General features: G+C 28.8%; 2 protein-coding genes across 2 annotated transcripts in view; one reads left to right on the forward strand and one right to left on the reverse strand.

Moving 5' to 3' along the window:
* The window catches only part of LOC106687885 (phosphatidylinositol 4-kinase beta fwd), a gene marked incomplete in the record, with an annotated part of 29,953 nt that extends 24,914 nt beyond the window's left edge, over window positions 1-5,039 (reverse strand). Inside the window, 5 exon segments of the mRNA XM_067044730.1 lie at window positions 332-466; window positions 554-671; window positions 1,391-1,644; window positions 2,943-3,104; window positions 4,444-5,039. Of these exon segments, the coding sequence (XP_066900831.1) occupies window positions 332-466; window positions 554-671; window positions 1,391-1,644; window positions 2,943-3,104; window positions 4,444-4,547 (773 nt within the window).
* Window positions 5,040-5,071: 32 nt separating this feature from the next.
* Window positions 5,072-10,193, forward strand: msl-2 (male-specific lethal 2). Its single transcript, XM_014432058.3, has 3 exons — window positions 5,072-6,054; window positions 6,132-6,323; window positions 9,617-10,193. The coding sequence occupies exons 1-3, from the start codon at window positions 5,371-5,373 to the stop codon at window positions 9,683-9,685; spliced, it is 945 nt and encodes a 314-aa protein (XP_014287544.1). The 5' UTR covers window positions 5,072-5,370; the 3' UTR covers window positions 9,686-10,193.
* The last annotated feature ends 3,429 nt before the right edge of the window (window positions 10,194-13,622 follow it).

Genomic DNA, 13,622 nt, shown 5'->3' on the forward strand with positions numbered 1-13,622 from the left:
TACCAACCTCTTCTGACCAGAGTGGGAAGGTTAAGATTTTTTCCATGGGATCCCCACAAAAATTTCAACATGCTCAGGACAAATTTGAATCAAGATCCCTTCTACCTCAAGGTTACTAAGGTGGTACCTTAACAAGTCTATCAGTTTATTATCACTGTACACACAATAAATCACATAGCAGAAAAGTGCTAAACAATCTATAAATCAGCAAAGTGTCTGATTTATATCTGATATAAAATTCATTATTAAGTACATTATAATATTAATGAACAAAAAAGTCATTGTAGATACCTTAAATATACAAAACCAAAAAAAAAAGAAGTATACTTACTTTAATACGCCCGAGAGAATAAGGTTTTTAAGTTTAGTGCCGTGCGATTTCTTCTTGGTAGAAAGAGCAGCATCAGAACTGTACGCATCCAAAAGCCACGAACACTTAAGAGAAAAATCAACGCTTTCCCGACACCTGGCAGAAAAAATTAAGACATATATAAATTTAATTATATTGGCAACACTGAAGTCAGGAAATTTTTTTTAAGTATGTATTTTATACCTGTGGACAAGATAGGGGTGGATCACTTCTGCTACATCGGGCATTTGAATGTACATATTTACAAGTTGAGGCAAATAGAAGTCGACTTCTTCATTTGGAAAACTAAATAACTTATTACCTAAAAAATAATAATAATAATAAATAAAATTTAGAAGTTGTTAAGTATAAATCATGCAATTAAATATAAAATAGAATTGTGGGTGTATAATTTCTATTCTTAAAAAAATGTATTGAAAAAGTAAATTATATATACTTTCAATAGTTAGTTATATGTAAATGCCCAAGATAAGTAAATTTTTAGGTTTTTCCAAGATATGTGTAATTTTGGTAAATTCATAATTACTAGTAATCAAAATATGTAAAAATGTTTATATTAAGTGCCGCTTTTGGTAAATTGATTTTAGCCAAAAACCTTCTGGCAGAGACCATTTTGCAAAACTTGGTTATTAGGACTCAAAGAAACTTAAAATGTGTTTTCCATTGAAAACTCAGATTCAAAATTTCACTATAGCGATACTTCCTCTCATACCACATATTTCATACATAGGCAAGTGAAAGAAAAAATAAATGTTTATAAGCCAGTCGCTAGATTTGCTAGTCACTAAAATATTTTTCATCATAATTTAGTAATCACAAATAAAATAAATTGTCTAAAAAAATATTAAATCAAAGATGTTTATGTTATTTAAATTTCATACCCCAAACCTTAATTTAAGTTTTCAATCTATTCCTCTAGAAAAATAGCAACAAATATGAGGAACATATACACATTTTTTTGATATTTGACTAAAAATTAATTTAAACAGAATCAAATTAAAAGATCTTTAATACAATTACCTAGATAGCTTTGTACACCAGGTTCCTTAGAATTAAAAAGATACATGATAGCCATCGAAGTATCAAAATGAGTCGATTCGAACAACCTCAAGAGAAGACCGTTGGAGGAGTTAGGCTTGACAGTCTGGGGCTGTGGTTCTCCAGATCCGATCTCTTCCTCGGCAACATCTCTCTCCGTCAGCCCCCTCTCGCCTTCACCAACACTGAGACTCTCGTCAGAATGGTGAGTTGAAGTTGATTCAGTCCTTTCAGATCTAAATCCATAATATAATAAAAAATTGAAAGAACAATAACTGTGGGAACAAACTGCTTTAAATTTAATTTTCTATAAAAGGAAAGACATTCTACATTTATCAATGCCCTATTATAATTTGCCTTTGTTTCAATAAAAATCTACTCCTCTCAATGTATCCGTTAAGATGTGGTTATATCTACAATGAGGGTCAAAACACTGACAAAAATTAAATTAAATATACTTTATCCACCCCTATTGATTCACTAACACCAGGGTTGGGTAATCAAAAATGCGACTTTTAATACTATTTTAAAATATAAACCAGGGTTGAGTAATCAAAAATGCGACTTTTAATACTATTTTAAAATATAAACCAAGGTTGTGTAATAAAAAATGCGACTTTTAATACTATTTTAAAATATAAAAAACCAACCAATCACTCACGAGACATCTCGTCTCAATCATTGTTTTTTCAGGTATCAATCTAATTTCTAATGAAAGATGTCTTTAGACTTATGCATTGATTTTTTTATATGGCATTAAGATTTTTTTTTCTTCAGTCTTTACAACTTAAGTGACAAGTTATTATATTTCATTCTATATTTAATATAATATATATAGACGGTCATCCAACAGATGTTTTTATTTATTTTTTTCCTATTTCAAAATATTTGTACGTCGTTACACTAAAACATAATGTAACCCAAGTCGAAGATGGCTTATTTTATAAATCATTTTCGACAATCATATATCAATAAATATCTCCAGAGCTAGTTTTCTAAGAGAAGCAAAAATCAGGTTAATTCAGCAATTAAAAAGACATCAAACATATAAAACAATAATTGTTTACTATTATATGTGATGAACACAAGAGAAAAACGCGATAATACAATTTTTTTTCAAAAATAAGTTACAAAAGTTTTGTTTGGATTTTAGAATGAAGGTAAAGCCAAAACAGGAGAGAGAGAAGTTGAAATGACTCAAAACCCCATAATGAAGGATTTGAGTAAAGGGGGAAAACAAGTAAATGAGTGCAGTATTGGCTAATAAATTATTATATCAAATCTTAACTTTCAATTTATTTTTACAATCAGAAAGTTTTATACCTTATCACAGACCTGAAAAATACTTCGTTTTTTCATTGCTTAGGTTGACCCTTGAAACTACACCATTTTATCGCATTATTTTACATAATTTGTTTTTAATTTGAAAACTGGAACAAATTCTATATCAAAAAAAGAATCGAAACCCTTCACACTGCTCTGCGAAACAGGAGGAATGATTTAGAAGAATAAAACAAATTTCCATAGCACTTACCCACAGATTATCCCAGAATCATCAGATACAGGCTGAGCTTCAATTTCCGGACTTGGAGTCGCATCGGCTTCTGGAATTTTTTGAAGAACGGAATCGAGACTTCGATTCCGCTGGTGATAGCTCGCAACAAGATTAACCCCAGTTACAGATACACCCATAGTCCTTCAGACAGAAAAGAGAGAAAAACTTAATGCAAATTGCATATGTTAATATGTCATATTAACGAGCTCAAATAAATACTTTGAAATCATAAAAAGTAAATCAAACATTAAACTGTCAAATATTACAAAACTAATGCTAAAATATCTTTAGAACTTCAAAAATTTGTTGACGTTATCATAACTCACTCAACATCTTCCATTAATGACATTCAAACTTCAAAACATTTGAAAAAAAAAATTTCAAAACTCTACAACACACTAATTAAAAAACTATTAAACTAAACATAATAAAACTACCATATAATTATTAGAATAGCATAGTAGCTTTGATTTAAATAACCTCTTAATGTGTGTAAAAAAAAAATCAATAATGAAATAAACTAAATAAGAAAACTATTTATTTGTTAAAAGCATAAAAACATAATTAAAAATTAAATATAAACTGGTTAAAGTTAACACTAAGTTTTAAAAAACAGTTGTTATAATAATTTGTAAATATTTTATTGTTGTCATAATTAAGTTTAGATGCCACATACATATTATATAACTTTTTTTTTCTTTTAATTTAATCAGTAACTAGCAATAATAACTCATTGAACATTCCACATATGAAATGAATGAAAGTTGAAAGCTCCAGTTTGAGATTTCATTTCCTTTCCTTTCCCTTACTTGTTCATGCATCTAGAATTAATTAACAAAGTATTTACATTTAATCATGCGATAAGTTACAACATAAATAAAAAACCTACAATTTATTTATTTTTTTATTTTTTTTTTATATAGAAAGAGGTTTTCATTAAAAATGATAAAATTGATAGCAAATTTCTACAATATTTAAGCAGTGAAATAAATCAGGAAAAACATCAATGTTCATCATCACTTCCTCCAAAAAAACAAGAGTAAATCAGATAGCCTCTAAATGACCTTCACTGGCCTCATAAGTCAGGAATTTAGTGAATGCATAAAATTCCAGGAAATGGTCCATGTCAAGAGAATTATTTTTAAGGAAAAATTCAACAAAATCCAGTAACAAATATGCAAAAGATACGCATGTAAAAGATGAATATGTTTAAGAAAATTAACTAGGGTATTATCTCATAATTTAGATTATTTATATATGCAGAGTAGGAACTACAGCAAATATATTAATATTTAAGCAAACTAATTGCACAATGACAGCTTTAGGTTATTTTTAAACCCTCACAATAAACAGAAGCCAAATTGGATTACAAAAAATATTCAATATAGAATAGAGACTATCACATATATGTAAATAAAAGGGGGTAGTCTTAGTATAAATAACTATTTTTTTTTTCTTAATAACAAGAGAAAATACTTACCGAAAATCAAGGCTCAAATTTCTTTGATGACAAAATCTGGGATTAGGTCTGGCATGAACTGGAGGTACTGGTACAGCCAGCTTTGAGCGTTGTATCTCACTCATTATAATATCAAGAAAACAATTTACTTTGCATATTTAATAACCTAGTCAACCCAAACATCATTTATTCAGGATATAAACACAGCAACACTAACATGACATATTTCTTCACAGAACCTCTATTACAGCACTCTCACCGAAATAACTAGTTAATCCTCATTGAAAATACGTAGGGTAACGTTATTTCAATCGCACTGAAGAAAACGAAATGTATTTGCGAAATCATAACCGCTGAAGATCAAATAGCCTCAATTACCACGGAGGTTAGACTGGTCATATTTAACAGGGCTTGGCCCAGCTTGATTTCTCTTTGATTTAATTGAGCTAAGTGACATTATAACTGTAGAGAATTCAAATTGATAACAACAAAAAATGTCTACGAGTATATTCCTATAGTTTCTTCCATCCGTTTTTATTTTATATCAAAACCGTACTTGAACAAACATGAAATCAGAATTCGCCAACTCTTGGTCAACCATAATTAATATTTGACAGTTGTGTTGTCAGCAAAGCCTAGTTGATCTAGCTGAAGTTCGCGAAATAGATATTTACCACATAATGACCATTAAAAACGCTTTAATTAAAAGGAAACAACTTATAAATAATGATAATATTTATGTTCCTTCCTATAAATTTTTAATGGCAGCACTTCGTTTTATTTTCCACAAAGCGTTTTTGTCAATAAACGTTGTGATAACATAACCTCAACAGAAATATTTCAAGTGCATATTAAGTTATAATTGATAAATAGTTTATTTCTTTTCTTTCGTGAGTTACTGTGATAATGTGTCCATTCGATTAAATCAATCGTTTTATTATAAAAACAATGAATGCCACCAGTTTATACGTTTCTACTTGTAGATTGGTTTTACAAGCTCAAGCCAACGACTCTTCTACATGGCATGACTTATACAAACTATTTCCTTGTCTGAGACAATCTTTATCTTGTTATGTTTGTGGTCATTTGCTAATTGAGCCTTATACTCCAACAGAAAGCAACTGTCAACACCATGTATGCAGATCTTGTAAAGGTGGAAAGAAAAAACTCAGATCAACTTGTGGCTGGTGTAAAGATTATAATAAATACATTGAAAATGTTCAATTAAGGACCCTATTGCAATGTTATAAGAAACTTTGCCAGTACATTACAAGTTCTCAAATATATAGGAACTTGTGTGCTTTACCATCAAGTTCAACTAATAATAATAATGGTTCGAATGATAATAAAACGCTATTAGATATAATTAAAGAAGGGACTGGATTTAAAGATGATTTTAAATTAAATTCTTCTCTTTTAAATGTGTCGATGATATCCAACTCAGTTAAAAGTACATCAACTCAAACATTCAATCTTGATAAAACCCAAGAAAATAACAGAAATCGAAATAATGTTCCCGTTGAAAATGGGCAAAGTACTTACTCTGTCACTAATAATGGTAATCGGTTAACCTTCAAAAGGACTGCAAAAGAAATAAACGATATCAATCTGAGAAATGGTGATGCTGAAAAGGTATTAATTTAGATTTGTTTACTATAATGCAAGTTATATGATAGTGAGTGAATGTTTAATTACTGTGTTCTGATTAGGGTACAAAAGTTAATAAGGTGAGAAAAAGATCAGTTTACAATAAGTTACCTACCTGTCGTTGTGGTCAGAACACACCGGCCAAGGGAACATGCAGAGGATATCGCTGCCCTTGTTATAGTGGTGATAAACCTTGCACTGAAGACTGCAATTGTGTGGCTTGTAAAAATCCGAGAGGGACTCCGCCACCCAAGGTAGTAACTTCCACATTGGTACTGGATGTATGCTTACTACTAACAAAATGTTTCCTCGTCTTTCCAGTTGTAACATTGGATTTTTAGCATCTGTCAGTCATTCTCTCATTCTATTTAAAAGAAACCAATGTAGCTGACGAATCTGCAGTAATATGTGCATGCATAATGATACCAATATCGTCTCTTTCGAGTTTTATTTGACCTGGTCACTGTCCTATGTCTAGGGTTGCCAGGCGTCACAATAATCTGAATTGTCCCCCTGTCTCAAAAAAAATTTTTGTTTAGTTCCAGTTTTCAAAGTTTTCTACTATGGGTACTTCTTAAACATTTTTGTCCATCATACATATAGTGCATGATGTCATATATGTTCATGAAGAAATGCGAACAGGCTTTAGTGTTAGGTCGACAGTAGCTGGAAGTGGTAGTGCACCATATATCATTTCTGCTTCCAGTATTCAAATTATTATCCTGGTAGTTGTATATTTTTTTTATGAAGGTAATATCCTTTGTTTTTCCGAAGAAAACTATAAGAGTATTGAGAAAACCAAAGAACTTGACCCGACTTTACTAACCTTGACAATACAAATGTTTTATTTAATAATTCATTTTGCTAAAAGAAATTGATACAGCAGTCTCATAAAAAAGATATTTATTTGATTTTTGGATTCTATATATCTTGAAATTTAAAAGCTCAAATTTTGAGGAGTGATTAAATTATGTTTTGGTTTATCAATTAGAAAGGTTTATTACTTTATTATAATTTGGTGTTTATAATTGTATTATTCCTTTTGTTGGAGAGGTTTGGCAAGGTCCAGCTGCTAGAACCATAACACTGCTTCAAAGTTTCAATATCCTTTCAAAAGTCGTCTCTTAACAGAACTGTCGCATTACTAGTTCCATTTTATTTAATTTGATTTTTCAACTGATAGACCTATTTATTTAACTATTTAGTGCGAAGCTTAACAGTTTTGCTGTAAGTTATTTCAAAGGGATAACACAAAAATTTAGTTAAAGTTACAAGGTAATCTAAACGAGCCTAAATCTCAGATAGAGAGAGAAAAAAAAAAACCAAGTGGTCTAATACAGTTGATTTTTTTTTGATTGGCGGTGGGAGCGAGAGTCCCAATTGGATTCGTAAGAAATCTGGCAACCCTACCCTTACCACATTAATATATCCTAATGGCTATATTGTTGACTATAAATTGTTGAACTAATGCTTCTTGTATAGTGTGGAAAGTAATTTGGATTGTTTTTGTAATTTAAACATATAATGCTGTTGCTAATTGATTCAGATCTTTTTTTAGAGATTTCACAGATCATTTGTATTAAGTTTTATTATTTTATTAGTGTGTTTGAAAGTTCCTTCTTCATCTTGACATCAAAATTTATTAATAAGTTTTTCATCGTTCATCATCTCATTCATTTCATCGTTCCTGTTATTAATGCCTTCACTGTGCTCAGTGAGTATTATAAATGGCTTTTTAAGTTGTGTGCTTTTTCGATCTAAAAGGATATTATACTTCATTCTTTCCTTGTACGTATCCTTGCTCTCATCAAACAAGGTTCCTCAAATAGAGCAGTGGCTATTCAAGTCCAGTTAATGTTTTTATTAGTGATTATAAAAAGATTATTAAGTATATATTATGAAATATCTTGTTTGAGACAGGTTTGTTCATTAGTTATAACAAAAATTTCCACATAGTCTCAACATTTTTTTATTATACTTAAACTCCTACATTTGAGCCATTCTCAAGGCTCTTATCAACAAAAACTTTTTAATTAATTTCTATCCATTATATTGTTATATGCTATTATAATTTATATTAATGCTAAAAGCATTATGAAAATAAAATTTCCTACTATCACAGCCGAACAATGGTTATCACACTATTGCATATAATATATAAGAAGATGGTCAGTTATATATTAAGTTTTACGGTCAACTATATATACATATATATAATATATAATGTTTTTATAATTAATGGGATGTAATTAAAAGTTTTTAGTTGATATATCCTTAAAACTTAAACGTAGGAGTTTAAAGATAATAAAAAAGTGTTGATACTATGTGGGTATTTTCGTTTTAACTAAGAGGATTTAAAAGTTGGCTAATTTATTTGGTTACAGTCACAGATGATTTAGCCTCCCCGTTCGGAACTCTTATTTTAAGCTATTTATTTACATTATATCCTTTATTGTTGAATATTTTTAAATTTGATACCACTCAAACTGATACTCCTCTCCATAGATGTTAAAATAGTGGTTTTATGTTTTAAATCACAGCATACTAGGTGGGTCTACAGAACCCCTAACGATATTTGTTTATTTTATTATTTATTTATTTGTATATTTTTGTAAATTCTGATTAGCTGTGTCTTAAATAGTTTATGAGGAGGATGAGTGCTGTAATATTTTTCTATTCTTAGACAACTTTTTGGGACATACCAGATGCGTTAAATTTATCTGTCATTTTACTCTGACTTTTCCTTTTGTGAGCCATATGTTCTTTGGATGACTGTGGAGTTACCATTTCTTTATACGAACTAATTTACTTGTTTTGAAAATTATACAATTTCTTTCTTGATGGTTTCGTAATGGTAAAACAATATTCCAAATAAATGAACTTGATTTTGTGAATAATGTATTAGAATTACTAAATGAATTAGATTATGAAAACTGATAGAAAAGAATGCTTAATTTAAAGGTAGTGATTTCTGTGTAACAGTATATCACACTAAGGAAATTAGACATAAAGATTTGGATAAAATATTTGTTCCTTCAAGTTTATTATTATTTTCAGTGTGAAAAAAAGTTTTCTTACAGAATCTGATTAAAATATAAATCATTCTTTATTATCTGAGCCTAAATTAAGAAAAAAATCATGAATTAGGTGAAAATTGCAAATCAAGATCACATTTTCGTTGGTAACGGGCTAAGTACATTAGTATTCTAATCCGTATTTAGAAAGTAGGTGTTCTGTAAAAACGGCAAATTAAAAAAAAAAATGTTAGTTTTGTATTTTTTTTTATTGTGTATTTTTTACTGGAATAGATATTGATTTTGATTAGTTTTACTTTGTGAAACAAAATCATGAGCGTACTTGACTCTTAAAAATATAAACATATAGATTTTTTATCCAAAAACTATTTTTAGATCATATGAAGTACGAAATGTACTCAAGGATTTGCCCTTTTTACATAATACTCACAATATCTATCAGTTGTTATAGATAAATAAAATAATATTTTGTATATTTAAATCTTGTTTCTTTTTTTTTTTTCTTTTTACAGCCAGAAAACAGTTCTGATGAACAAGTTGAGAGTACAACTGAAACAACACAGGTTTCAGCGAGTGTTTAAAGACAATGTGAATCTTGTTGAAAAATGACATTAATTGTAAATGATTTTAGTTAATTTAATTTCTTTTTCATTTTTTTTTCTTCTTTCTTTTAAGTTGTATAGTTAGGCAAAGATATATTCCTATTTAGTATTATATCTTGGAGATTACCATTTTAATGTTCGTCTGTTTTTAAGTAAAAAATATTTTTCTAGTTCCAATGTATAATAAAATCGAGGCTCTGTTATTTTTTAATATTGTCGAATGTAAAAAAAAAAACAAGAAAAAAAACATTCTTTAAAATGTATATAGTCTGTAAAATAAGGAGTCGACAAATTGTTAGTGTATAGAATAAAATTACTTAGATTTTGTCTTAGGTTTTTACATATATTTTTATTAAGTTTCCTGAATATAAAGTATATATGTGATTGTAAAATACATATAGAATTTTTATTACTATTTTTTGTTTGCTTTTGTTTAGTACTTCACTTTGTAAATATGAAATAAAACAGTTCCAGTTTTATTATCTTACTTTTTTTATATTCTAAGCCCAAAAAGTCATGTTTTTAAGTGGGTCTGTGTCTGTATAACTGTAATTATCACGAAGTATTATTTTTACTTCCATATTTACCTAAGGTTAGTGAAACAATGTAATGTTTTGGTATATCAATATCTTAACAAAGTTTTAAGAAAACATTTAAATTTTTAATAAAAGAAGATATTCCGGGTGTGTTCAAAGAAAAACTCTAAACTATTTATATTGAGCCAACGTTTCGGCCCACGTTGCAGGGCTTCATCAGGGCTAAAAAGATACAAACACTTAAATGATGTAAACATAAATGAAAAATTAAAAAGATGTACACTGAAACGTAAAAATTAAATAATAACAAAAGGTTATAGACAATTAGTTAAAACAGAAATAGTAACAGATAAAAAGAAGAAATATAAAATACAGTACAAACTAAAAGATGGGAAAAGGGGAATAAGTATAAAATCGAGAACAAAGGAAGATACTGAACAAGATAGGAAGAGGAAGCGTATCTTTCAGACTAGAAATCTGTGCGAAAGTGAACTGTTGACAGGATGTTATTGAGAAGTAGTAAGTATTTATTGTTGTAAACACATTACAGTTGAAAATAAGTGTAAAGTAAACAGTGTTAGAAAATATAAAGATAGGAAAACATTAAATAATATACATAATAGAGAGAGAGAAATGCTTTATTCATTCATGCTGCCCAAATACATCGGGTTGCTTCATTACACTGCATACTAATCAATCTGTGATCGGACATATATAAATTACATATTTTTACATGATATTATAAAATAGAAAGAATACATTTTTTTTTCCCCACAGTTTTCTTTTACAATCAATTTCAGTCTACATATATACTAATACTTCAATTTATTCCTTTTTTTCTTTCCCTTTCTTGTCCATTCCATTTCACAATTTTCATTTCATCTGATCGACAAATTCACTCTCCCTAATTCCCCCTCTCAAATCCTCCCCAGTGACCCTCTAAACAAATTCACTATTAGAGAGCGATTTGACATAAAACCAGAGAAATACTAGTGACAGCAGTAGATCAGTAATCATAATATATCACATGTAAACACAATATATCACGGATAGAATATACAATAATCCTATCTGTGATATATATAGATGACATATGTTTCTAAAGCTACCAACTTGAACAATTCTGATGAAGCTCTATAAAGTAAGGCGAAATAAATTGTTAAATATTTTTTTAATTTAGAATTTTTTAAACTTTATTTTTGGTTTCCTGACAAATCAAAAACAAAGTTATTCGAAAAAATCATACCTTTATACTCATCAGTACAGAAATGATCATAAAGAAAAACAAATTGAGTTCTCTCTTACAAAATATATTTGCACTTTTGAAAAGTAATTTTTTTATCATAACTTTATAAAGACCATTTATTAAAAAGTATGTATTTTGTAACAAAATAAATAATATTGCATAACAAAAATAAAGAATAACTCAAATGTACATGGTAAGACCAGACGGATTATCTCTTCTGAAAACGGTTTTTATGTTGTTGAAAAACTATTTTTTTAAATTCTCTCTTAATGAAATTAGACCATTTATAACATATTATAAATTTATTTTGAAATAGAGTTCTCTTGCAATGGGAATATTAAATTGCTACAAGGTGTGGGCCAATGTATCGGCACTGGCACTTCTCGCCAGTGTTGGAAATTCCAATATATCGCCCTCCGGGGCGTATAAGTTGAAATAAATTACCTTAACATTTTTATTACTGCACTACTTTTATTACAAGAATTTCATATTTTTGACTAAAAAAATATTGAAATAAATTAATAGTTAATTAAAAAACTTCTGTCTAAATTTCAGTAATATTTTAATAATTTATATGTATATAAAATATATATTTATTATGCAATAATAATATGTTTATTTTTTACATACATATATTGATACAAAACAAGAAAAATAATTTTAAAATCATTTATATAAATTAATAATTCGCAATATGACTTCTTTAATTCTGTCCTCTTGGTATGCTAGATAACTTGACAAAAATGAGAGAAATCCTACAATAACATTACATCACAAGCTGGAAAAGGCTTCTGTGAGTCCAGATTATATTTGTGTGAACCAGCATTAAAAGTGATTGCATATTTCCCGAAAAGTTTCAATTTGGTAATAATTCTCAGGTAAGCCATAGAGCAGCAGATCATTAGATAGCTCTGGTAAGGTTCTACTTTAAAAGATACTTACTATACATGACAATACATTTAATATACAAAGTATTTCCTATTGGTGTTCTACTATCTTCAACTGAAATTCGGGTGTCTCATCCTAAGACTTGAGTTTCTTTAAGTGAACAAATTTTTCTGACTCCGTCTCTCTTCATTTTTTTTCCTTCACTGCTACTAAATGACCCTTTGTTTCCTCTTCTCCTGGTTTTCCTAGAGAGTCCATTTTTCATCGTGTTATACTGTCTGTTAGAGCACCCTCATAAATCTTTTTTTTTAAACTCATATTTTAAATTAATTTCTGAACAGTACAAATTTCATGCTTTTCTGAGAACTGGAAGTGATTTAAATTTTAATGTGAAATGAGTACCAATTACCTTTCAGGTCCATAGAATATAGGCAAAGCTTTATTTCTCTACCCTTCATAGTATAGTTCATTCAATGCTAAGTTTTTAATAAATGTATAAACAATTGATCGTTTCTTTTTTCTTTTTTTTTCAAAATATGAAGGAGATGATCGGAGGTGGGGTCATAAAAGAACAAAATATAGTTGAAAAATGTTTATTTGCCAACGTTTTGCCCAAGTTTGTAGATCACCTGGGCTAAAAAAGATACAAAAATAAATAATATCAAATTAGTGAATCAACACAATCTTCCTTATTTAAATATATTAGTTACCTTAACATCCCATTCGTTACAGATTTGACCCAAAACAGATATGCGTCTTTTTATTCCAAACTCCTTAACCATCCTAACCCATTAATTCTTAATCTTTCATCCTTAACAATCCCTGATAATCCTCCGAGGCGTCTGAAAAGAAGATGGCCACGGGACCTTCTATTTTAAATTAATGTTTGAAGCACCACCAATGGGTGGTTCCTTCCCAAGATTTTCAAGTGTATATGAAACATACTACATATTTACCTGTTGTATTATTTTGTACAGTTGTAAATTACAATAAATAAATAATAAAAAAAAAATATATATATTAGTTTATTAAACAGATAACGTTTCAGGGTTATCCCTCATCTTCAGGTTGTTGCTATATTGTTCTGTTGCAGCATAATACGAAGATTTTTCTATTAATAATATTCATACAATCTTCATTCATAACCATATTTTTATTTTCTTAAATTAATGATCTTCTACTGGAAGAGTTTCTAGAAACTAATATGAAATTGGTGAATGAATACAATCTTCCTTATTTAAATATA

Source organism: Halyomorpha halys, unplaced genomic scaffold (genome assembly GCF_000696795.3).
Source record: "Halyomorpha halys isolate HHAL.00 unplaced genomic scaffold, Hhal_1.1 Scaffold40.1, whole genome shotgun sequence".
Lineage (NCBI taxonomy): Eukaryota > Metazoa > Arthropoda > Insecta > Hemiptera > Pentatomidae > Halyomorpha > Halyomorpha halys.